The following is a 25,457-nucleotide window of genomic DNA, read 5'->3' as shown; positions in this document are numbered from 1 at the left end:
GAAAGGAGAAAATAAAGTCTTTGGAAAGCAGAGAGTTTTACAACAGCCAAAGGTTTTATGGAAGCAATTGTGTAATAGCCTCCTACCTGCTCAGAACCCTTTCCGCTCTGCCTGCCGCCCACCCCGTTTGGCCTCCTTGATGCCTCCTCCCAAAGGACTCAGCCACCTCCCACTGTCCTGGATATCCATGGTGGCTGAGAGCTGGGAAGAAGATTCCTCAGGTCCAGTGGGGCCACTGACCTCTGACATCCTAGGAGGGAAGTTTGTCAGGGGTTCTGTTACTTTCCAATTAAGGTCTCTGCTTGGGGCTGTGGAAGCACCCAGGTTTGAGCTCCAGTGTACAGACTGGTGATCCCTGTTGGAAGGTTATTTTGGACAAAGGTATGTGTTCTGGGATCTTGGTTTTCCCTCCAATGTCTAAAGGAACAAGTATCTTCAAACCTCACTGTATCCCAGAGTAGGTCTGGGCTCTGATCCTGGGAGTCAGAAGAAATGTCTCCCGTGCTGAGGGTCAGACAGGCACTGGGGACTTCAGCAGTTCGGTGGTGTGCAGCAGTGTGTTGGCAGGGTTGGCATGACCTCCACAGTTACCTGAGGACTGTCACGCTTGTGTAAGACACAAGTGATGGTATTTCCACCCCTTTGCCCACCACTGCCATGAAATAAGTATCACACAGTGCATGCTGTCCCTGCCGGCTGGGGGAAGATATGCAGTAAAGGATTTCATGGTTGGATAACAAAAGTCACCACATTTCATGACCTCTTCTGGGTCAGTTGGAGGTATTTCCTTCACCTTCCAGGAAAATGTTCTGGTAGGACACCGTAATTGAATCCAGCTTTAAGTCACACACATTTATTTGAAGATGTAATATGAATTTTGCTTGAATGCTAAATTAAGAGACACGGTTTCAAATGAGGATTCTATATCAGTTAATATTTTATAGCCAAAATTTAGGTACATGAATATCCAGGATTTTGCCTTCTCCAGAGGTGTGTTGGGTTTTTGTTATTTGTTTGTTTTTGTTTTTAATGTTTTTTTTTAAATCAGGAACAGAATCACAAATAGTCTACATTATTCACAGGGGTTATACTTATGACCACATATGCACAATTAGATCATAAATACCTGTGCCCAGGCACATCTAGAATTACCATTGGGAAGATAGTTATATATACTAAACATGTGTGGAATAGAGCATATCTGAACACTAGGTCCCCTACAGAAATGTGAGTTTGAAACAGATATGCAGGAGAAATACCTGCTCAAATCCCGCTGCATCAATTTCAGCTTCAGCTTATTAATTCAACACAAACTATTTTCACATGTACTGTTTTTCTTCCCTCCCTTTCTACCCCCTTTTAACCCCTAGATTTTCTCTGGTGACTGACAGAGACACCCGCCATCCCCCTCACACACACCAAAGACTCCCCAAGAGCAGGCTCTTACCGGCTGGTTCTAGTCAGCATCCACCTCCTGCTCACCCTTGGCTGCCCTGGGCCCCAGCGTAGCAGTAGCTGGGGCTTTCCCTTCTTCTTCCTCCTGGCTTTTGCCACGCTTCCAGCCAGGGCTCCAATGTCAGAAATGACAAGAGGCTGCAGGGAATACACCATTTTCTTTCTTCCTCTTGAGGATTGAGGGTGGTGTGCAGAGTAGCTTTGCTCTCCGGATAAAGTATGTGTGGTCACTTTTACTAAGTACCTTTAGACTCTGGGTCCTAGGGGCCACAATTCTGGGTGCTCTGCCCTGGCATGGTAGGTACCACAGCCTAGGAAGGAAGAGAGACTGAAGGGGTCCACAGGTTCACTGAGCAGCATCCCAGCAAGGGACACCCACCCCAGGACCATTTTGCCATTTGCCTCTGTTGGAGCTGAGCTGCAGTCTGAGGCAGCAGCAATCCCTTCTGGGAAACTTGGCAGCAAGGGTGAGTGAGCCCTCACCTGCGGGGAGATGAGATGGACTACAGACACCAGACGAGGGGAAAAGTTCATTCTCTCCCCTCTGAAATCACTTCTCTGGAGAAGACAGATCTCCCAAACCTGTCTCCTCCACACTGTTCTTACCCTCCAGCATCTTTGAGCAAATACCAAAACTGCTTCTGACCCAGAAAAGAGAGGCCTGGGTCTCCTCTTCACCAGGGATTAAGGACAACTCCTTAGGCAGTTAGGACGCACAAATCCGAATTCAGATGGATTCTCTCACTCTTGCAGGGCACAAGCCCAAATATTCTTCCTCTGTCTAAACTAAAGGGGGCCCTTGATTTGCTCTCTTCTTCTGGAGAATCTACAGCAAGACCCAGGAGAGGAATGGGAACCAGGAGAACAGCAGGCAGAGGCCAGAGCCCGCACAGCTTGGGTCTTAAAAACAGTCTTGCTCTATGGCTTTTCCATAAATAAAAATGCCCCAGCCCACAGCTCACGTGTCCTTTTGGGCCCTAATTTATATACTACAGAAAATCATATACCCACCTCGACATGCTTCATAACGCTGTTATTTATGGCGGGGGAGGGGATTTTTTTTTTTTTTTTTTTGTCTGAAGACTGTTTTTATTACAGGTGAAACTGATAGCAGACTTCATACACCTAGCAAAGCAGGGACAGGTGCTTTGCCCTAAACGTGATCATTCGCTCCAGACCCAGCTTCTCGCTGGCAGGCCCGGGAAGCTCCCTTGACTTTCCCAAGCATCCAACCGCTACTTAGAAGAATTGGCATGGGATTTTTTGTTTCCCCATTTGGATACTATGGAAAAAGCAGGTCTTCACGCTGTTTGGTTCCGGATCTGCTGGGCTGTCTCTCTCCAAGAGCGTGGGTGGAATTGAAGGGGCCGGCTGGGCGCCTGCATTGATCTTTAAAAAATCATTTTGAAATCGCCATAATGTGAAGAAATATGGCGCTTCGCCCTCGTATTTCACACGTAATGACACGAGATGGCTTCATTTGGAAAGACAAGCGGGCGGGAGTGTGTGTGAGTGCGCGGAGGTGATCCGCAGCCTTCAGCTGGGCAGAGGGGGTAGTAGCCAAAAAGATATCACCCCAAGTTAGAATGGTTCCACTTTTTTCTAAAAAGGAGGGGAGGGTAAGGAGGAGGTCATGGCTCGCGGAGCAGTCTGCCTGGTAACGGTCTAGAGTCCGAGAACAGCCAAGAAATCTGTTCCTAGACCTAACTAACCCAAGGAAACCGAGCCTGTCTAGGGGCCCGGACCTCCCAGAGCCCCACACCCGGGGAGGCGTCTGCACCCAAGCAGAAGCTGCAGAGGCAGTAGCTGGGAGAGCCGCCAGGAAGTCAGCCAGTGGCCTCGGGGGAGTTCCTGCGCAGGGCCGCAGAAGAGCTGCTAATAAAATGCACTATTTGGAAGCTCCACGAGAGGATTGTAGGGGGAAGGCTGCGGGTGGAGGAACGGACTGATCCCGGGGACTCCGCTGTACTTGGTACTGCCCTATGCCGGCATTTGGATGTTTTCCAGAGCAGCAATTCCGGGTGAGAAGAGCTGGGCAGGAGGACTGAGAATTCAGCTTGCCTCCTTCCCTTTTGGGATGGAAAGGAAAGTAACCCAATGTCGCTTACTGTGCTGTTTGGGGAGACTGTCCCCAACTCTGGAGAGCTCCCTTAATCATTTCTCACATTAGCCCCCTCATCTGGACAGTTTTACGGTCTCAGAGGATTCTGGACGAAGGGCAGAAGAAATGGCCGTGGACCCATCCCTTCATAAAGGGCCAAGAAATTTCAAGGAGTTAAATAAGACTGATTAGTCGCGTGAAACTCTTTCGTAGACTAGTTACAGGGTCTGGTGAGTCCCTTTGGCCTTAGGCAGGCTCTAATTTTAGTCCAGATAATGGTTCTTTGGACACTGGTCCCACTGAATTCCCCTTTCTCCTCTCCTGGCTCCTGAAGGATCAAGGGAAGAGCTTAGTCCTGTAAATCTCCCCAAATTGTGCCCTGAACCCCCTCCAAAGAGGATAACTGTCCTATAAAACCCCCAACTTCTTCCTCATCCCTTTACTTCATCTCCTGTGGGTCGCTGTGCTGCTGTTGTTTAATAAACATCTCTGTCAAGGGGACAGAGGACAGGAAATGAGGGCCTGCGGGGTGGAGGTGGAGGTGTTGGGGGGGGTGACAAGACTACCTCCTCTTTAATTACCCTGTCGGGCCTCTCCCGCTGCTCTGAGGCTGGGGCGCTCTCCCTCCCTGTACGCTGAGCCTCCTCCCCCTCCCTCTCCAGGCCGCCTGGGGAGAGGGCTCGGCAGCCAGCGTCCCTCCAGAGGCAGCCCGCTGCTTGCCTCCGCCTCTCCTCCGCCCCCATAGCCCCATGTTGAGAACCCCCCTTCCTGCAAAAGCGGGAGGGGCCCCGGGCGGCCCGGCAGCTCTGGCTGAGGTTACGTGGCCGCCGGAGCCCTGACGTGATAGCACATTGCATCAGCATAAAACAATCCATCCTGGATATGGAATGCGATGAGGACGGATGACAGCGCGAGCGCAGCCCCCTCGCCCGATTGATTTATGTCGGAGCTGACGCTTTATCAGGCAGTCCGCAAAACTTTGACCAATCATTTTGCAAGGAGCTCCGAGCCGGGCTGCTCCACTGTACTTTGTTGGCTGAGAAGTTGAGCAGGGGGTGGGGGTGGGAGGGTGGGGGTCTGGGGGGGGGTCGCGTCCGAAAGCCCTCTACCACCGGGTCCGTGTGCCACCTCTCCCTGCTTGGGCGCCGAGGCGCGAGCGCTTCCCTTCCCCCTGCGAGCGCGCGGATAATGTCTGAGAATGTCCATTTCTGGGACGCTTAGCAGCTATTATGTCGACTCGATCATAAGTCACGAGAGCGAGGACGCGCCTCCAGCCAAGTTTCCTTCGGGCCAGTACGCGAACCCGCGGCAGCCGAGCCACGCCGAGCACCTGGACTTCCCCTCGTGCAGCTTCCAGCCCAAAGCGCCGGTGTTCGGCGCCTCCTGGGCGCCGCTGAGCCCGCACGCGTCCGGGAGCCTGCCGTCCGTCTACCACCCCTACCTGCAGCCCCAGGGCGCGCCGGCGGCCGAGAGCAGGTACCTCCGTACCTGGCTGGAGCCGGCGCCGCGCGCCGAGGCCGCCCCGGGGCAGGGCCAGGCGGCGGTGAAGGCGGAGCCGCTGCTGGGCGCGCCGGGGGAGCTGCTCAAACAGGGCACGCCCGAGTACAGTTTGGAAACTTCGGCGGGCAGGGAGGCTGTCCTGTCTAATCAAAGAGCCGGCTACGGGGACAATAAAATTTGCGAAGGAAGCGAGGACAAAGAGAGGCCGGATCAAAGTAAGTTATAAAAAAAAAAAAAAAAAAAAGTGAGGAAATTCCCCCCCAGGCTGCAGGCCGGGCCCGGGGGAGGGGAGGGGAGAGGCCATAAAGCGGACAATGTGAAGGGACAGCGCGCCGGGGGCCCCCGCAGGGCTGGAGGGGGTGGAGGGGAGAGGAAGGAAGGGACCGGGATAGCGAGAAGCTGTGTACCCTGGAAGGGGGGGGGACACCGAGGCCGCCCCCACTCCTCCTAGTGGCGCGTGAACCGAGCCTCAGGGACCAAGTCTCTCTAGTCCTTCTTTCTCCTTTCTCCCCCCGTGCTCCGGCTGGGAAGAGTGAAAGGGAGCTGCGACAGTCGCTTGAGGAACGAGGGGACCGGGCCAGTGGCCAGCGTGGCCGAGAGCCCGCGCGGGCACGGGCCGGAGCGCACCCGGCGGAGCGGCCAGCGCCACGCGCAGACGGTCCCCGCCGGCCAAGGGGAAGGGGGAGGGGGCTCATTAGGATTTTATTTGCGATGCAACAGCTTGGCGGAGGATTGTTCCGAGCAGATCTCACGCAGTAGCCGCGTCGGGTCGGCAGCCGGCGCCGGGAGGGGCGGGGGAAGCCCAGGCTGCGGTGACGGAGCCCCCTCCCCGGGGCGCCGGCCCCTCCCCGGGAGCCTTCCCTCCAGGGTTCCCCGCCCTCCTACGGCATCCTCGCCAGGGTGTCCGCTTCTCCCACTGCGGTGGTTCCCACTGCTCTCCGCGGGGCTCCCGAGCACTAGCCCGGACAGTCTCCCTCTCAGAGAGTCTGGGAATCACTTGCTAAAGTCAGAGCCAACCTCCAGAATGGAGGAGGAGGCGTCCCGAAGGGACCCGGGGAGGGGTGGGGGGGGGGAGGACCGAGCAGGGGCGGAGAACTCTACCCTTGATGGAGAGTTTCTTTACCACCTCCCATTCCTAAAAGCACCCTTGCTAAAGCCCCAAGTGGAAAGCGCTGCTGGATGAGAGAGGATTCTTTTACTTGTCTTTTTTTAAGGATGGGAAAAACAAACCGGTTGGGGGCTCTTAGTTCCCAGACAATTACGGACAGATTGACAGGTCAAGTCCTCACCTCTTACTCCTTTGGGCAAGTAGTTTAGTTCTTGCTTGCCCTGTCAGATTTCCCACCAAAAGAGTGGCCAGTGGGTCCTCTGGGGGCTTTTGTGCCCTGTGAAAAGTAAGAATAGACTCTACTCCTCCCCCGCCCCCCCAGGCCCTTGCAATCCCCATACCTCCAACCTACCAGGTTGAATCATTAGGAACTGATACCCCAAAACACAGCTCTTCCCAAACCTCCTTGCAAACACCCAAACAGAGCCCTCACCCCATGGCCCCAAACGCAGCCTGGAAAGCCCATTATTGCTCTGCAGCCATTTGGCTAGGATCAATTATTAACAGTTTCCCCCCCTCTTTCATATTTAATGTGGCTTCGGGTCCCATCCCAGGCAATCACATTAAGGAAATAGCGCTGCAAATTGGTAAGACACGCTACTTAGTGTAGGGTGAACTGAATTTAAAAATATACATAGATATTCAGGGCTTTTCTTTTGGGGAGGAGGAAGCTGGTAGAGGATCTTATTTGCCATAGGCTCCGCTTTTGGGGGGCAACTTTTCTGAGTCCTGGGGTCTAGGGAGAGATGCAGGAGAGAAAAAGAAAAGCCTGTATAAGTTATTTTTTCTTTTTGCCCCCTTTCCACTCAATTAGACGTTCCCTACCTCCCGATAGGGTCAGTTAGAAGGCTTGGTAAGCTGTGAGGGGCTTTCTGTTACCCCCACCCCGCCTCATCTCGGTCTCCCCACCTTAGGGCTGGAACAATTTTGCTTCCCAGTTTCCCTGAACTTGTGTTAACCAAACTGAACTGAGTAGCAGAAAAGAAGAGGCTATTGCCACCATAAGTTATCTGGGAGCCCCGGGGCTCCCCTGTCCATGAGCTGCAATTGATAAATGGTTGTAATTGGGTTTCTCGTGAGTTGGGAGTGTGCTGGGTGTTCGTGGCTGTAAATGCAGACTCTTATTTGTGGTGTGTGATGGGGAGGGGTCTCTACACAGACTCACATGTCTGCTGCCTTCTGGCCTAGAGCTGAAAGATTGCTATCTAGGCAGGGTTTACTGGGACTGGGCTGAAGGGCCAGGAGATCTCTTGGCTGTGGCTGAACAGAACTCCCTTCCCTCCCCAATTCTTCCTCTTTCCTGCCAGACCTAGAGCCAAGGTCAGCCACCTTTAGCCGGTAGTATGGCTGCAGCTATTCTGAGCTCTTCTGACCTGAGTCCAGGTCTGTTTGGATACAAGCAGAGAAAGGCTGAGAGCCTGGCCAGTGGACGCTTTGGGGATGCTTGGGTCGTTTGGCTCTATCCTTTGTAAAGGGCTTGGAGCTGTCTTTATTAACTCCTGGCCCACCTAGGGATGCTTTCTGGAATCTTGAAGGCCTGGGTGACTTTCTCCAGTGCCAGATGGGGACTAGAGATGGAGTGCACCCTCTTGGTCTGGGGCCCTTCCCTCCCTTCCTCCCTTTGATTCTATCGCTGCTTCTCTTTCAGCCAACCCCTCTGCCAACTGGCTGCACGCCCGCTCTTCCCGGAAAAAGCGCTGTCCCTACACCAAATACCAGACGCTGGAGCTAGAGAAGGAGTTTCTGTTCAATATGTACCTCACCAGGGACCGCAGGCACGAAGTGGCCAGACTCCTCAATCTGAGTGAGAGACAAGTCAAAATCTGGTTTCAGAACCGGCGGATGAAAATGAAGAAAATGAATAAGGAGCAGGGCAAAGAGTAAAAAAGCCGCCCCACCCTTCCCTACCTCACTCTGATTATTTATGTGATGGCTGCAAGGCCACTGCTGTCTGGGATGTATCCAAGTGAGTGGGGAAGGGTGTCTCCTCTTTAAAGTCCCGCATCTGCACCTGGAGCCTGTCTCCCCCCCCCTTTCCCATCTCCCTTCTCTCTTCTCCCTGGGTGTCAGGAGGAAGTTTTGTTAAGTTAGAAGCTAGCTGTAGTTGGTTCCTAGGAAAAGGATGAGCCTCGAGGAAAGAGAACCCTAGTCAAGCTCCCAGCATCCCTGGTAACTTTTCTGGAAAACCCTAGCCCCTCTCTTTCAATTACCTGCCTGTTCCCTCCCTGAACCTATCCAGAAGTCACCCAGGAACAGTTTAACTGTCTACACCCCAATAGATACCCACAGACATAAAGTTTGGAGTCCACACTAATAATGGAGAAAGCAAGTTACACTCTACGTGTGCAGACATTGTTCACCAAACGCAGCTGGGCAGTCCCCAGATCAGATTCCTTCAGGTTCTACCCCGATCCAAACACACAGGATGATGTCTAGAGACAAACCAAAGTCTCAACACCCATGTACTTATCCTTATGGAATTGCCAACAACACCCCAGGTCTCGGGCCTGGGGACAGATAGGGCCAGCCCAGTCCCCAAGCTGTTGTGGGCTGGAAAGGGCAAGAAAAAGCTGGGATTGCTTTTATGAAGGTAACTTTAGTGGAGCCCTCTCCTATATTTTCTTGGCAGGAAGTGTTTAATTCTGCATGTTTTCCTCTCCTTCCAACTAAAGGAGGTCAAATTGTGGGTCTTGGCCATGCTGTTCCCCATGCATAGGTCCCCTGACAGACTGTAGCTTTTCTGGCTGACCACAGATCTTGCATTCTCCTCCACTCCCTCCAGCTCCGAAATCAACTCTCCTTTTGGCTAAATCCATCTTGTAACAGCGAGTCAAGTCTCCCCCTGTAGAAAAAAAAATCCCTTCACCCCGCTACTAGGTCAACCCTAGCATAGAGAAGGCCAGGTTAGGAGAGGCTGATTGAGAATTTATCCTGAATCAATTCCCTTTCCAGAGCGAGCAGTCAGGACAGGGAGAGCAGCGGCCTCAGTGAGTTGGGCTAGTGGGTCTCTCCCCATTTCACTAGTTTCCTGGCCCATAAAGAAGACAGCCCCTTGGCATCCAGTCAGGGGGCCAAAGGAAGACTCCCCCAAAGCTCACCTCCTGCAGAATATTCACCCCCTGCAGAATACACTGCTGTGCCCGTCCAGCTGATGCATGCACACACAGAGTCCTGTGTGCAAAGGAAAGAGGCAAAATCATGCCTCCCCACCGGGCAGGGCTCGCCCTCTGCTTCTCTCCTCTTCCTGCTTCTCAATCCCTTCCACCCGTGGACTCTTTCTCCCGCTTCTCCTGACCCTGCAAAGAGGTCATTCCGGTAGAGCTTTGAATTTTATTTTATTTTATTTTTGCTTTGTCAGTGGCTGTGGTGAAATTGTGCTTGTGTTTTGTGATTTCTTTGGCAATGGTTTTTTTCAGTTGTTGCTCATAAGGGAGGGTTTGAGGGTGGGAGTCGGGAGGGCAAGAGCCTAGAGCTCTAATTGTTTGTTTTGGAAGAAAAGGAAAAAGAACAAAAAAAATATATATCACTCTAGAAAACAAACCTCTCCTGTGTTTTATTCTGTGCTGCCTCTCCTCTGATCACCAAGGAAAGAGCCCGGTTTCTAAAAGCATGGCTTCAAAGATAAGTTAGTGTCCACAGCCACAGGCTTTCTCCTTAGACCTTCCAGAAACATCTACCTGCTCTGGTGGCCCTGACACCTGGTGGGTACCCAAGTCCCAAGACCACTGCTTAAACTGAGCAAACCCCTTTCAGTAGAACGGGGAGAGTGGAGGAAGAAGAGACTCTCCATGATTCGGAGAGGGCATGTATCTCCCCAGAGCCAGAGTCTTCGCCCAGACAAAGTTGCTCTGGAGACCCCCCCACTGACTCAGGGAAAGAGGGTCTGACTTGTGGCTCCTGGAGAGGCAGCACTTCTCAGCTAAACACTTCAAAACACTCTTCAAGGATGGAGTGAGTAGCCTTCCTCCGCTATGGCCTGGAGGACCGTGCCAGAAAGCTTGGATGGTTGAAATGGTTCAAATGGTTGAACCTCAGGATTCCCTGTAGACGCCCCCCTCACACACACACCTGGAGTCGGGCTCATAGGACAGCAGCCTTGGTCTGAGGCTTGCTGGGTCTGGAGGGTTGAGGCCAGGTTGTGTGGCAGTTCTCAAAAGAGAGCCACCCAATGTGGGACACAAATGTTTCCGGGAGGAGAGGGAATAATACATTTCCAAAAGGACCCCCAGAATTACATTTGGCTTCAAGAGGCATCTCCTTGTTCCTCTCACACAGCGGTGTCCCCGTAAGAGGCTGTCGTGAAGTCTGCCGACCGACCGTGGACGCCTGCTTTTCTTAGTCAGTCGTAAGGATCCCGGCTGCAGCCGGCCTGCATGCAGCTCGGTCGCCGTCCTTGCGTGAGCGTCTCGCCCGCTGCACACGCCACACTGCAGCCGCCGCCGCGACGCTGCGGCTTGGGGTGCAGCTGGCGACAAAGGGTGGCCAGAGTGAGAGAAGCCTGCCAGGGCTGGCCCTACCCCTCTCTAACGAAAGGGCAAGGGGATCCGAGAAACCGGAGGCGGGAGAAAGGGAAGCGCCGGCCCGCCCGCAGCTGGGACAGGCGGCCTGCCAGGAGGGATATGTTAAAGAAGGAAAATTAATCTGGCTTTACAGCTGGTTGTGGCCTGGGCTGCTTCTGCATCCTTGGCTTTCCAAGCTCTGCCGGCTGCAGAGAGCGAGCCAAGGAAGGCAGTTTCTGCCAAAAGGAAACATAACAAGCGAGGCTGGAGACTGGGGGTCGCGGCAGGGTAGGAGGCTAGGGCGTCTGGAATGGCCTGGGGCAGCGGCGGGCGTCTGGGTCCCCAGCCCGGGGTAGCTTCTTTCAAGACAAACAAAGACGAAGGTGCAGAGGCTCAGAAGCCCGAGATGGGGAAATCAGTTGGCATAAGAGAGAGAGAGAGAGAGAGAGAGAGAGAGAGAGAGAGAGAGAGAGAGAGAGAGAGAGAGAGAGAGAGAGAGAGAGAGAGAGAGAGAGAGAGAGAAGTGAGAGGCAGAGAGAAGCCAGGAGAGGAATTCAATGCCGTGTGCGCAGCAATAAAAGAATATGACCGCTATAAAAGTTTATAGGGTATAAATTTCTGAAGGTTAAGAAACTAAACAGCAGCAAAGCAAACAGTGAGGGGAAAACTTTCCGGAGATGAGCAGCGGACGAGCCTGGGCTCCGGACCTGGTGGGAGAATAGGTGGGCCTTGTTACGAAGCCCCCACCCTGACCCCTCTTGCCCCCAGGTCTGGGGCTTGGGGTCTGGAACTTGGGAACCATCAGGGCGGTGGGATGGGGTTCCGGGAGGGTAAAAAGTAGAGAAGCTGGCAGCCGGGAGGACGAACACTTTGCTGTCCCCAAAGCTTCAGCCATCGAAATTCTGACTGCTGTCATTGTTCTTTACACACCCCCCTCTAGAAGCGCCAGTCATAAACAAGAAACCCTTGCACACGCAGGGACACACACACACACACACACACACACACACACACACACACACATGCACACACACGACCCCGCAGGGCCAGACGTCTGGGGAAAGAGTAGCCCCTCTTGATCCTTCTCCAGTTCCATTCCATCACCTCAGACCTTCCTGTCCCTCACAAAAAGGCCAATTGTTACCCCTCAGGATGTGAAACAATCAAGCGTAGGGCTTAAAAGTGGTCCTCTTCTTACTGCCCATAAACAGTGCACTGCTTAGCATCTCCAGCAGGAATTAGGGGCTGGGTGGATTTATAGCTTCTTTTCCTTTTAACTTATCTGAACTGTTTCATGAACAGTTTCCTGATTCCGAAGCCTTCTCTCTTATCTGCTTTCATTCCTCTCCCCTATTTCTAGTAATAATGAAAGTTTAATCGTTTGTCGCTTCCTCTGCTGGTTCTCCAGAATCGGGCTGAGCAGACGGAGGACATCTTTTTTTTGCAGAGCGGCCGCTAGATGGCACCCTTGCTCCATGTGAATTTTTCCAGGGCTGTGGTGGAGGGCTCCTGCGGCTCCACACAGCACTCTGTTCGGCCCTGTATCTGGGAACTCAGAGCTACCAAAAGTCATGAATAATATGCACATAATAAAAATACAGGGTTTGTTATGGCCCTTTCCCTATTGTATGTATTTCAGTTATAGTGGTGTTTCTCTCTCTCCTCAACTGGTTCATTTTCTGAACGCCTCACACTAAGAAGGCCGTTTCCCAGTTGTTGTGTTTGGTGGGGCGAGAAATGCGTGGAAACCGGGGGTAATATTAATAATAGAAATATGGAAATAATGGGCCCAAATCAAGGAGGCGAATTGGTTTGGAGAAATGAGATTTCCCTGCAGTGGAGGCTAGAGGACTGAAGGGTAGGCCAGCGGTCAGGTGAGAGGGATGAGCCCGCAGGTCTCTTGAAGAGGAAGCGACCCCAGGCCGGCTCGCCACACCTGCTGGAGGACAGCGAGTTCGACGTGCTACCCAGTAGATCCCCAAATTTGGAAGGAGTGGGGACCCGGCTTTGATGGAGATTCCGAGGTGCCCCAAGCCCGAGAGCCCGCTGCTCCTGGGCTCTGACTCCAGAGCCTTTGTACCCGTCCAGGTCCCGGCTGGGCGAGTGCCTGGCCACCCAGGCTCCAGCAGGGTCTCCCTAGGGAGGTGGGATGAGGGAACCGCTGCGACAGCCCTGTCGCCCTTGGGAGGCTCAGCCAACAGCCTGAGCATTTTCTGGGTAGGAGCAGGGGCAGGCATGGCCTTGGGGGAGCAGCCTCTGAGTTTCCCCCTTTCTTGGGCTTCCAGGTGAGAGCCGCGGCTCTCTCCCGCGTGCCCAGGCTCTGGCCTTGGCCCCCCTGCTCAGGCCAGCCGTGGGGAAGCCGGTCCTTCTGCCACGCAGCAGCAGCTGGAGGCCTGGATTTTCGTTCCGAGGCCGCCCGGCGCTCTGACTGCCTACAACCCCTTGGGCTGATTCCCAATCTTCGATTTCCTCCTCTAGGCCCAGCCTGAACCTGCCTCCCACTTGAGCTGGGGTGGGGGGAATAGCAAGTCACCCCCCCCCCCCCCGCTCCGTGACCCCAACTCTAGCCTCTTCTTTTTCCGCAGGACCAGGTGCAAAGAAACCGCCCAGTGTCTCAACTTGAGTTTCTCCAATAAATCTGCGCTCCGTTGGGTGTTTATAAATTATCTCCGCGCTCTTTCTTGTTTTTTCTTATAACAGAAACATTTTCCTTCCATCAGAAATTTCTGGCACGGTGAAGGGATGATTTAGAACAAGCCATTGAATTTCTACCTCACCAGTGACTCCTCAAATCATGACCATAAAATCCCCCGCACTTGACAAAAATGTTCGCTTCCGCAACAACTTGACTCAGCCTTAGGTTGCCTCACCGTCCCCTCAGCCCTGAGCTAAAAAACCCCCTTTCCCGCTGTCCCCCTCTTTTCGTCCCCCTCTTATTCGCGGGACTTACTTTAGAAGATTGAGTGAAAACCGGCAGAACAGCCAGCTCCCTTGGAAACGTTGTGGTTTCATTTTTACAAAGGTTGGGGCTCAGGGGATCCCCAAAAGAAGCCTCCTAGAGAGTCAGCAATAGATTGAATTTATTGGTAAAATCGATTCTGCCTTTGTTCTAGAAAAAGTCTGTCTCCTCCCTGTCTCTCCGGCCCTTTCGCACATCCGCTGCCTCAGGAGGCCACTGGTTCTGACTCTCGCCCTGGGCCTCCCAAGGTCTCTCTGCCACCAGCCTGTGTCAGGTACACGGATAAGGAAGGCTCTGTGCTCGGAGTGGGGCAGCCAGTCAGTTCGGTTCCTCGGTCTGGGTTTCAGGCCTCAGATCTTCGGATTTTCAGGGTTTAACTAAAGGCACCCCGAGAAAAAGGAAAATGGAGACCTCAGTGGCCTTGCTTTATCTGAACCCCTTTACCCAAGGTCAGTGCAGGTGGTCATTGGCCACGGGGACACACAGCAATAACAGGTACCCTTTAAACACACGCCTCGCAGCCTTTGCCTAGGGCACGGGAGGGTATGGCAGTCACCAAGGCCTTGACGCCCAGGCTCAGCCTCCGTTGCCCTTACCTCTTTGGTGGGTTGATGAAATTGTCAGTGTTTACACCTGGCAGGTCTGTGTGGCAGGGTTAGAGGATTGGCCCCAGCCGGGGCTGGGGAACTGGATCCCAAGCTCTGGGCACAGGTGTGGAGCAGCCATGGTCCTTTTGATAGTTAGCAGACCCTCTCCTCTCCCCCAGTCTTCCCTCGAAAGTGCTGAGTAGACCAAAGTCCCTCAAGACCCCCCCTCTCTTTCCCTTGCAGCACCCTCCCCGACCACCAGCAGGTAAAAGCGTGGGCAAACTGCAGAACTGGCAACCTCCGCGCAGCACAAACCTCGCTCTGCCTCAGCAGCGTCCATTAACCAGAAAGTTTCTTCTTCCTCTCCCAGGCCCACTCAGGCCCCCTTTCCACAGAAAATCCTTGTGCCCTTGGCTTAATGAGGGAAAGTTATGTCTGTGACTTGGGCGGGGACAGATCTTGGGGTGGTGGTAGTGGTGGCTGGGGTCTCCAAAGAGGGTGTGGGGGCAGGTGTGTCTGCAAGGCTGAAGGAGGCAAAAAAATCTCGGGAAACTCACCGTTTGCGCCGAAAAGGGAAAAAAAAAAAAAAAATCAGCAGCAACCCATAATCGCCTCATTTCAGCTTAGTCACCCCCACCGCGCTTCAGTTGGGCGGCGGGGGCGATCGAAGCTGCAGTTTTATAGCTGTAGAGGAAAGAACTCGTAAAATGCTAACAGCTTTTATGCGCTGCGGCATAAACAACAACAGACTCCGGCTTTATTGCGTTTTATAGTTTGTTAAAGAGTTTACAGCCGTTTTTTTGGGGGCTGGTTACCCAGCCAATTCCCTCCACACGATAGTTAAACCTTTATCAATAATAAGGAAATTGATCATTAAAGCCTTAAATATGACTACCTCGTTTGTTTGAAAATATGTTTAGGAGAGGAAGCTGTATGATTTGATAACTTGTATTAAAATACCAATTACATTTATAGGACCTTTTAAAACTCGGCGCAATTAAACCGTGTTCTTTTACATTTTTCCGAAGCGACCCTGACATTTAGAAAGACTCCAATTGCCTCGTTAAAATCGCGAAATTAACAGCGTGCCTACGCCAGGCGCGGCGTTGTGGATGTGTGTGCGCGTGGTGCTTTTCCGTGACTCCCCCACATCAGTCTTTGGGGGTGGTCTGCGAAGGTATTTGATTTGTTGTGAGGCAAGAGATATCTCATTAATGTAGGTAGTTAAACAGATTTAATCCGTATTCGTTCTCTCTTCCCCCCTCCCTCTCCCCCCTCTCCCCCTCTCCCTCCCTGGGTGTTTTTTTTCCCCCTTCCCCTCCTTTTTCCCCTGCCCTCTCCTCACTCCCTGGCGCTCGCTCTCTCGCTCTAGCTCTCTCTCGCGCTCGCTCTCTCTCGCTCTCACCCTCGCTCTGCGTTCTGTCCGGGAGGAGTACCCAGAAGCCAATAGGATGCGGGGTCTCTAATGGATGCAAATGATGGAGAAAAGACGGGGCAAAATATGAAACAACTCATTTGGAGGGAAGTAAATCACCGAAAACTGTTTATGAACTGGCATCCCTTCTTCGAAATGTAAAGCGAGGACCTCTTTAAGTGGCGGTATATTTTTGTTTGGGGGGTGGGGGGTGGGGGGAGGGCGAGCGAGCCGCGGCTGCCATGCAGGCTTAGACTTTTGCAGGCTTCGCTCTTCTATTCCTGGAAATCACAAAAAGTGTAGCGGCTTCGAGATCTTCTTCGCCTTTTCTTTCTTTTCCTTCCTTCCTTCTCTCTTTTTTCCCCCCTCCTCCTCCCTTTTCCTCTCCTTTCCAGGCGAGGGTGACTAGGAGCCGGCGAATCCGCGTTTTTTTCCTCTCTCTCTCTCTCTCTCTCTCTCTCTCTCTCTCTCTCTCTCTCTCTCTCTCCCTCCCTTTCCCCCTCCCCACCCCCTCCCCAACAGCCCCCAACTACAGCCTGCGCCGCCGCCGCCGCCTCAAAATTCAATAAAATGAGCTCTTATTTCGTCAACTCACTGTTCTCCAAATACAAAACCGGGGAGTCCCTGCGCCCCAATTACTATGACTGCGGCTTCGCCCAGGACCTGGGCGGCCGACCCACCGTGGTGTACGGTCCCAGCAGCGGCGGCAGCTTCCAGCACCCGTCGCAAATCCAGGAGTTCTACCACGGGCCATCGTCGCTGTCCACGGCTCCCTACCAGCAGAACCCGTGTGCCGTGGCGTGCCACGGGGACCCCGGCAACTTCTACGGCTACGACCCGCTGCAGCGCCAGAGCCTGTTCGGTGCGCAGGATCCAGACCTGGTGCAGTACGCAGACTGCAAGCTCGCGGCCGCCAGCGGCCTGGGCGAGGAGGCCGAGGGGTCTGAGCAGAGCCCGTCGCCCACACAGCTCTTTCCCTGGATGCGCCCTCAAGGTGAGCTCCCGCCGGGCCTACCGGGGTGGGAAGGGGCCAGGAGGACCCCAGGCCGGCCCGGGGAGGGGGGCTGGGCAGGCCGGGAGCATCTTCTGCTCCTAGAGGACTTGTGGGCTCCGTTCCAATCAGCTACCTCTTCTGCCTTCCTTCCCACTTTCTTTTCTTTTTTCCCCCCTTTTCTTTTTGCTTCCTTTGAAGGGGGGGGTCGCTAATCGAATTTCCTGAATCCATAAACCCCTCACCCTCCTTTACTTTTCTTCTTCTCGCCCTCTTCCCCCCTTTTACTGTTTTATGGGGGCTGTGGAGAAAGAGCGGTGGGAGTGGGGGCGCTCAGCGTTTGCACTTCTCAATTGCTTTATAGTTTAATTACCCTGAAGAAACTTTTCTTCTGGGGCAGAGGCTCTGGGGGCTTTTCAAGGTGGGTTCGTGGGTCCCCACTCTGGCTTCTTATTCTTATTCTCTTCTCCACATCCTTCCTCCTAAACTTTATGGCACTTTTAATATATTTGAAACACCCCCCCCCATTCTGGTGCTGGTTACCAGGGGAAGGGGCTCCCCCTCTTTGGCCCCCGCAGATTCAGGGCTGTCTAGTCCCCCTCGGCCCCCCCCTCCCTGCTGACCGCGGCCTCCGAGCGCTCCCTCCCGCCCCCGCATAAGGGTCCCCTGCCCTCATTATCCTGGTCTCCTAGGCTGGTTCACGAATCTTCCAACCTTCTCTGTCTCTGCCCCCCTCCCCCACCCTCCCCTCTGTCTCGCCCTTTCCCCCATTCCCAGCAGCCGCCGGACGCAGGCGAGGCCGCCAGACCTACAGCCGCTACCAGACCCTGGAGCTGGAGAAGGAGTTCCTATTTAATCCCTATCTGACTCGCAAGCGGAGGATCGAGGTATCGCACGCGCTGGGACTAACAGAGAGACAGGTCAAAATCTGGTTCCAGAACCGGAGGATGAAGTGGAAAAAAGAGAATAACAAAGACAAGTTCCCCAGCAGTAAGTGCGAGCAGGAGGAGCTGGAGAAAGAGAAGCTGGAGCGGGCGCCGGAGACCGCCGCCGAGCAGGGCGATGCGCAGAAGGCCGACAAGAAGTAGGCTCCAGCTGGGACTGCTTGGGCCGGGGCTTGCCCGCACGTCCGCCGGTCCCTCCCGCGACCACACCGCCGCCGCCGCCGCCGCCGCCGCCGCCGTCGCCGTCGCCCGCTCCCCCGCCTCCGAGTGCTCCGGCCCCGGCCCGCGAGCGGAGCCAGGAGCTGGGCCTCCCACCGCAGCGTCCCCCGCCGCGCCAGTCCCCGCTAGTGGTAGTATCTCGTAATAGCTTCTGTGTGTGAGCTACCGTGGATCTCCTTCCCTTCTCTTGGGGGCCGGGGGGGGGGGGACAAAAAAAAAAAAGAAAAGGACTTTAAACAAGGACTCCCTCGCCTTGCGAGGGTGAGCGACTGCTGCCTGCCAGAGCCCCCCTCGCCCCCACCCCATGTAAAAAAGCCTCCTTGTGCAATGGTCTTTTTTTCCTTTGAACGTGCTTCTTTGTAATGACCAAGGTACCGATTTCTGCGAAGTTCTCCCAACAACATGAAACTGCCTATTCACGCCGTAATTCTCTCTGTCTCCCTCTCACTTTCTCTCTCTCCTCTCTCTTTCTCTCTCTCTCTCTTCCACCGCGTCCTCATCTTTCCTCGCGACCCCGCTCCCCGCTGCCCCCCCCCTAGCTCGCTGGCTTTCTCTCTTGCTTCTCTCTTTTTCCTCCTGTCCCCCCCCCCCCTTCCTTTGGTTTGACAATTTTGTCTTAAGTGTTTCTCAAAAGAGATTACTTTAGTTAGCATGCGCGCTGTGAGCAATTGTTAAAAGTGTTCTTAGGTTTGCTGTGAAGAGAATGTATCCTGTATCCGTGAATTGCTTTATTGGGGGGAGGGAGGGCTAATTATATATTTTGTTGTTCCTCTATACTTTGTTCTGTTGTCTGCGCCTGAAAAGGGCGGAAGAGTTACAATAAAGTTTACAAGCGAGAACCCGAGACTGGCCCGGGGCCGGCGCTCCTCATTCGCTCCCAGGCGCCTTGCAGGGCTTGGGGTGGGGGGAGGAGACCGGGGGGGGGGGAGAGCTGGTCAGCAGGCTCCTGGGCTGGCCTAGGCTAGGTCGCCGAGAGGAGGGGGCGGGGGCTGGAAGCAGGTGGTACGAGTCCCCAGGCCCAGAGGCGCAGGGGGCGAGGGAGGCGGCTGCACGTGATTGGAGGAGAGGGGATCGAGGGAGGGGAGCCAAAAGAAACCCCCTCCCCTTGCGTTCCGAGGCTGCTGGGCCCCGGAGACTCCAGCGCCCTGGCCGCTCTGGAGAAGAGATGTGCCCAAGCTGGGGGCTAGCACCCCTGTCCCTTCTCTCTTTGTTTCCGTGTGTGTCCTGGGGTGGGGGGCGGGGGGAGTGGGGGGGGAGGTGGAGTAGGCCGCTGAGTTTATATTTCCATTTTTCTCCGACTCAGGTTGGGGACCCAGGAGCAGAGGGAAGGGGTTCCTCCCTGCATCCCCTCCCTGGGACGTCGCCACTTTCTCCCAGTTTCTAGGCCGCGGCTCGCCGGCCGCCGCAGCCTCCCTTCCTTCGCTGCCTCTGCCTCGCTGGCAGCCACGCTCCACTGAGAGAGGCATCCGCCTTCCGGAACCGGGAAAGCAGCGAGCCGGACCCAAACCGCCCTCCTCCCTTCCTTTTTCTCCCCACCCCCATCCCGTTCTTTTTATTAATATTTTTTTGTATATCTTTTTATTGGCAATCCTTTTTTTTTTTTTTTTTCTGTAGTCACCAGAAACCTCAGCGTCCCAACGCCTGTTGGGTTGGACTCCTGCCTTAGGGAAAGCCTTGATCCACATCCAGTCACTACAGCTGGGGCACTAAGAGAGGACCAGGAGGCCAGGCTCACCTCGTCCCTCGTCTTAGGAGAACAGCAGCAGCCCGGATGAATTAGCCCGGATTAATAAATACTCGGCCAGCACCCACCCACCAAGTTGCGCACATTCAATCCCTGCGTCTGTCTCTTGCTCTGTAACCGGCTGGGGGAAATGGGTGGGGGGGGGGTGACAACACGGATCGCTCAGAGGTTATTTATTTTCCCTTCCACTCAGTTCCTTCCTCCCCAAATCACGCCTGCAAGCTGCCTCCAGCCCGCGGGGGTCGACAGCGGCCCTTGAGCCCCCAGCCCCAATCCGCAGAGCTCGGCCTTCCCATTCATTATTGATCATATTTTATAAATCCAACGCCACACAATTTTTTCCACATTACTGAGAGCCGCCGGGAGGCCGTCAGATCATTGGCCGAGGAGATATCACGTGGGCCAAGGTCACGTGGTCCGGAGAGGAAAAAGGGGGTCCTTTTTGGTGTAAATCTGGACTCTAATTCTGTAATATATCAAGGAATCTCGTAAAACCGACACTAAAACGTCCCTGACTACAAATCATCCGGCCAAATTATGAGTTCATTGTATTATGCGAATGCTTTATTTTCTAAATATCCAGCCGCAAGTTCGGTTTTCGCTCCAGGAGCCTTTCCCGAACAAACTTCTTGCGCCTTTGCTTCCAACCCCCAGCGCCCGGGCTATGGAGCAGGTCCGGGCGCCCCGTTCTCCGCCTCCGTGCAGGGCCTGTACCCCGGCGGGGGGGGCATGGCGGGCCAGAGCGCGGCCGGTGTCTACGCGGCCGGCTACGGGCTCGAACCGAGTTCCTTCAACATGCACTGCGCGCCCTTTGAGCAGAACCTCTCCGGGGTGTGTCCGGGCGACCCCGCCAAGGCGGCTGGCGCCAAGGAGCAGAGGGACTCGGACTTGGCGGCCGAGAATAACTTCCGGATCTACCCCTGGATGCGAAGCTCAGGTAACGCCGCGCACCCAGCGGTCCCGAGTCGCAACGTCCGGGCCACAGTCCCCCGGAAGGCCCCCTTTCCCCGCAGGGCACCCCTCTCTGTGTCCAGGGTGCTCCTGGCTGCAGATCGGCCATTGCCACGCTGGTTAAGTCTGGGCTGGGACCCCGCGCGCCGCCCCCACCCCCAGTTTTTGCTCGGTGCTCTCTGGCCCTGGCGGATCTCTTTTTGCAGACGCCACAGCGCTCAAAGCCCCCAACCCGCCCCCAACCCTTCCTCCGGGCCTTTTAGCTTTAAATATTTATCAGCAGCGCCGGCACGGGCTGGAGATGAGGCCGTTTGTCTTGCCTAGGAAGGCTGGGGTTTGCAGAGAATAGCCATTAGGGTCTCTCTCCTCTCCACCCCCCCCCTTCCCTGTCTGAGAGCTCAGTTCTGGGTGTGTCCCCCCCAGCCCTAGCCCGGATAAGATATGGAGGAGGGGGCCGTGGAGCTAAGCAGTTCTCCCCTCCCCCTTCCTTTCCAGCCAACCCCGCTCCCCGATTATTCCCATCAGGACAATTAGAGGTGGGCTCTAGAGGCCTGGCGGGAGGAGGGGGTACAGAAGAGCTGAGGACCCAGCCAGAGACACGGAGCCGGAGAGAGGTGAAGGGAGCTCGTCTGAGGCCCAGGGCCATGAGTCTACTGACTCCTTCTGCCCCTGGTGGACTTAGCAGGGTGGGCTAGAAGAGGCAAGGGCCTCCTGAGAGCAGAGCTTTTCCAGGTGCCTTTGCTCGGGCTCCTCCGTGGACTCCTGGGGAAACAGCCAAGCATGGAGGGATCACTCCAGAAAGATGACTTTCCTTTGGGAAGAGGGCTAGGACAATATGGAACCAACCCAAGACTAGGGAGTCCGAGTCACCAGCGGCTGCTTTGGGGACCATAAGACACCAAGGCTCCCTCCAGGTCTCCTCCAAAGCCCCCTCACACAACCTTTTTTTTTTTTTTTTTTAATTTCCTCAAGGCAAGTGGTTTGGGGAGGCAACTTCAAGGCTCAGAAGACCCAAGACTGTGGTCAGAGACCCTGAAACTCATCAAGGTTGGGGGTCATGAGCAACCCAGTTCTCACACCATGAGTATTGGTTTCAGGGCTTCTATTACCTACCCTGTAACTGAACTGACTTTCCAGTTGGTTTACCAGAGTCCCCCCTTTCCCCTCATAAACATTGCAGCTTGGCTTATATTTGACTTGAAATTAAGGCCCTTAGCACCCCCCTCCCCTCTCCTTCCTAAGAGGGCTCATACCAGCAGCTCCCCAAAGTCTCCTCAGGTTCTGGGCCTAAGCTGGAAGTTCTCAGGTACCCTTCGGCCCCACCATAAGAATCTTCATCTTCCTCTTTCATCTGGGCCACGGATCTTCCTTCCTTTCTTCCCTGCGGTCCTGCAGGCCCAAAGATGGCTTCAGACAATTAGGTTCTCTGGGCAGGAAGGCAGGCAGGTAGCCAGGCCTTGTTGATACTTCTGAGAGAGAATGTTAAAATGTAACTGCTGTTAGACTAATAATTTTGAGGTCCAGGGAAATAAATTCTTGCCTCTTCCCCATTCCATGACAGGTTTGGGTGGGGACTACACCTTTCTTTCTTTCTTTTTTCTTTTTTTCCCTCTCAGACCAGGCCTGAGACACTAAGATGGCTCCCAGAGCCCCTTACCCCAAAGTTCACCTGAAAGGGAAAGGTCAGACTTGGAGCCCCTGGCCCCAGAAAGTGACTGAGGATTAAATTGCCCCCATTCTATGCTAACCCCTTAGGAACAGAACCTCCGGGGGCTAGCAGCTCAGATCTACCTGGCTTTCAGAAGCTCCCAGCTGAGAAAACCACCCTTCGTGGATAATAGGACTATCTGGTGTGATGGGGCTGGCCTGTAAATCCAGTACTTGTAAGCCCAACAATCAGAAAGGTTGCTACCAGGTCGAAGTCCCTCAGAGGCTACATAGCAAGACACCCCCCACCCAAAAGCAAAACAACTCCTGTGGACACACACACACACACACACACACACACACACACACACACAAATACACACATAGGAAAAGAAAGAAAATGTTTGCCTTAGGAAGCTTAGAAAATTTTCTACACATGGCAGAAAAAAAGAGTATCATGAAGTGTGGGATAGAATATGAAAAATGTTAATTTGGTTCCTGCAATGTGGTCTTTTTCTGCCCTCAGACCTCACTAGGAAGGAGATGGGAATTCTCTTGGTGTTTTTCACACACTGATTTTGTTTTTTTTTTTTCTCTCTCTCTCTCCTAAATACTGTGAGTAGGGACTGACAGAAAGCGAGGCCGCCAGACGTACACGCGCTACCAGACCCTGGAGCTGGAGAAGGAATTCCACTACAACCGCTACCTGACCCGGCGGCGGCGCATCGAGATCGCGCACGCGCTCTGCCTCACCGAGCGGCAGATCAAGATCTGGTTCCAGAACCGGCGCATGAAGTGGAAAAAGGAGAACAAAACCTCAGGCCCGGGGGTCCCTGGCCAGGATAAGGCCGAGGCAGAGGAGGAGGAGGAGGAGGAAGAGTGAGGGACAGAGAAAGCAAAGAGGAAGAGAGAGACGAGGAGAACCCAATTCTGGAAACTGAAGCATGAAACTCAAATAAGGGGGGAAAACTCTATTTAAATGAAGCAGTTTAAAAAAAAATGAGAAGGGTGAAATTTGGGCTTCTCAACACTGTAAAAAAAAAAAATACTACCTATGGGAAAGTGTGTTGTCTGTTTTTTGTACAGTATGGGAAGGACATTATCTACCTGCTCAGTGGCTTTCTGGAATGTGCCTCCCCTTTTCTATGTTGCTAGTAAGGTCTTTGTAAAATCTTGCTGTTTTGTAAGCCCTCTTAGACGCTGTCTTTGTGGACTGTGGTTCCTTGCCTACCCCCATACTTCCCAGTAGCGACACTAAAAGGGCCTTAGGGAGCCTCGAGGACCCACTAGCTCCTGCGTCTGGTGCACTTGGCTGCTGATCCTGGCTCCTACCCGCCCCCATGAGCCTCTTTCTGTATATCTAAAGGATGGAGAATAAAACAGGATTAAAAATCAACAGATTCTGTACTTTCTGTCCCCCTGTGACTGGGAGGGGATGAGGGTTGGTGGTGGGTGGGTGTCTCAGAGCCCTCAACTGGCCTCTTCTCTCTGTGTTCGGTTTGCTTTTATTTCCCACATGCCCCTGCCGTAGACACTGCCAACTAATGAGCCCCAATCTCTCTCTCTCCCCCGCTTTATACTTTCACCAAAGCACACAATTCCCATATTTACAAGCTGACAGTACACAAATGTATACACTGTTACAGTCACAAATAAACATAGACATCCATATATTCACAAACAGACATACAGTCTCTCACACAATCCCGGCTCCATGCCCAGAACACATGCATTCACATTCACACACACTCACAAGTAAACACGAATTCAGTCACTCACAGACACATTGACACACACCAGTGTACATTCACACATTGGATTCTAAACAGAGACTCACATTTGCCCCCAAGAAAATCCATCCATGAGACCATATGCTCAGTTACACACTCCCAAAACATAACAAAACCCCCCAATTTAAAAGCTTCCAGTTTTACGCGTGCTTTTTCTTATCCAGGCCTCTAAATGAGACTATGAAATCCGAGGCTGGTGTCCAGCCACAAATATTGTGATGAAATCCAAAATGGTAGGCCTTGAAAAAGACAAGGAAAAGCCAGGGGTGAACACCCTATCCATCCCACCTCTGGAGCGGTTTGGGCAGAGGCCAGGACACCAAGTAGAGGCCTCTGGGCCCGCCCAGGGCAACCTCCTTGCCAGTGTGCTTAACAGCTTTCGGCTCGCTCATCGGCAAACATTTTGGGTCAGCGTGATTTTTTAAAATTTTATTTCAATTTATTTTTACTTTATGCCTTAAAATCTATTTCATTCTAAAGTCGCTAGGGCGATCCATACGAAACTTTAAAACTGTACAAAAACCAGTCCCAGGAGCGAGAGCCGAGCGAGTTTACCGGGTTGGGGTGGCCGGGATGGTGGCAGTGAGCTTGGCGGCGCCCGCCGCCAGGGCTTCCTCTGCGTTGTTCAGCCTGCTCTTGAGTGCCGCCAACCTGGAACCTTCTGAGGGGCACACACGGGAAGGGAGGGAGAAGAAAAAAAATAAAATTTAAAAAGGAGATTATTTCATTTTCTGCGTTAGGTCACCAGAAGCCCAACATAAAATGTAGAGGTTTTGTTTTTGTTTTTGGAAACCTGGAAAAGCAGGGTGGGTTATTATTAATTTTTGCAAACCCTTGATTGCTGGACGAAACCCTCAACGACAGTGTTTTTACACCTAGACCTGCGGTGTTGATTTTTAATATTTATTCGTTTACAACCCCTCGATTGTTTAAAGAACACCATCTTAAACCGAAAGGGTTTGATAAAGGTGGTTGGTTTCGGGGGGCGGAGGGGGAAAGTAGGCTTAATTTGAATTTGTAAGAAAAGGCCCTTAAAAACCTGAGGCTTCAGTTTGTAAGAAAAGGCTCTAAAAACCTGCAGCTTTCCCAGCACTGACCGCCCAACCCCTGGAGAGCACAGGGATTTCTCCTAGGGAACCTGGTCGGGAGAGCAGCCGTTTAGGCGGGAGAGGCCGCGATCTGGCTCCTTTCTCCCCTCTGTTTCTGGGGTGCTGGGGTGGAGAATCTGCTTGTTAGACTAATCAGGTTTGGCCCTCATCCAGGACACCTTCCCTCCAGAGGCAAAAACTAGACCCTGAGGGCCGACGCCCCCCCCCCACCTGCGAGCCTCACAGGTGGGGGAATCCCACAGTCTCTAGGGTTAGGAATGGGGGCGGGTGCTCCGAGCGGGAGAGGGGGTATAGGAGCTTTCTTTTTACCACGATGCAGATAGCAGCATCCAACACCGGCTGCTGCTCCTGCCTCACCTTCCTATTGCCTCAGAACAGTTCCACGTGGAAGATTTGGGGGGGATTTTTACTATAAAAGACAGGCAGAGCTCTTGAGGAA

At 53.6% G+C, this 25,457-nt stretch overlaps 3 protein-coding genes across 3 annotated transcripts; all 3 read left to right on the top strand.

The window, feature by feature from the left end:
* The first annotated feature begins 4,754 nt into the window (after positions 1-4,754).
* Positions 4,755-8,048, top strand: Hoxb9 (homeobox B9). Its single transcript, XM_052757794.1, has 2 exons — positions 4,755-5,271; positions 7,813-8,048. Exons 1-2 carry the CDS (start codon positions 4,755-4,757, stop codon positions 8,046-8,048), a joined length of 753 nt encoding a protein of 250 aa, XP_052613754.1.
* An 8,145-nt stretch (positions 8,049-16,193) lies between these two features.
* On the top strand, positions 16,194-17,702 carry Hoxb8 (homeobox B8). Its single transcript, XM_052757585.1, has 2 exons — positions 16,194-16,617; positions 17,392-17,702. Exons 1-2 carry the CDS (start codon positions 16,194-16,196, stop codon positions 17,700-17,702), a joined length of 735 nt encoding a protein of 244 aa, XP_052613545.1.
* Positions 17,703-20,058: 2,356 nt separating this feature from the next.
* On the top strand, positions 20,059-23,002 carry Hoxb7 (homeobox B7). The gene is made up of 2 exons (XM_052757485.1): positions 20,059-20,458; positions 22,743-23,002. Exons 1-2 carry the CDS (start codon positions 20,059-20,061, stop codon positions 23,000-23,002), a joined length of 660 nt encoding a protein of 219 aa, XP_052613445.1.
* Positions 23,003-25,457: the final 2,455 nt, after the last annotated feature.

Source organism: Peromyscus californicus, unplaced genomic scaffold (assembly GCF_007827085.1).
Source record: "Peromyscus californicus insignis strain IS unplaced genomic scaffold, ASM782708v3 Scaffold_3__1_contigs__length_106647218, whole genome shotgun sequence".
Taxonomy (NCBI): Eukaryota; Metazoa; Chordata; class Mammalia; order Rodentia; family Cricetidae; genus Peromyscus; species Peromyscus californicus.
Note: the sequence above shows the minus strand (reverse complement) of the source record. Positions and strands in the feature narration are given on the sequence as shown.

What these genes read in the sequence shown, in the direction of transcription:
- Hoxb8 (XM_052757585.1), top strand. Translation starts at nt 16,194, where the DNA reads ATGAGCTCTTATTTCGTCAACTCACTGTTCTCCAAATACAAAACCGGG. An exon ending in TCCCTGGATGCGCCCTCAAG is followed by an intron (nt 16,618 to 17,391) that starts GTGAGCTCCCGC and finishes CCCCATTCCCAG; the next exon opens with CAGCCGCCGGACGCAGGCGA.
- Hoxb7 (XM_052757485.1), top strand. Translation starts at nt 20,059, where the DNA reads ATGAGTTCATTGTATTATGCGAATGCTTTATTTTCTAAATATCCAGCC. An exon ending in CCCCTGGATGCGAAGCTCAG is followed by an intron (nt 20,459 to 22,742) that starts GTAACGCCGCGC and finishes TACTGTGAGTAG; the next exon opens with GGACTGACAGAAAGCGAGGC.
- Hoxb9 (XM_052757794.1), top strand. Translation starts at nt 4,755, where the DNA reads ATGTCCATTTCTGGGACGCTTAGCAGCTATTATGTCGACTCGATCATA. An exon ending in CAAAGAGAGGCCGGATCAAA is followed by an intron (nt 5,272 to 7,812) that starts GTAAGTTATAAA and finishes CTTCTCTTTCAG; the next exon opens with CCAACCCCTCTGCCAACTGG.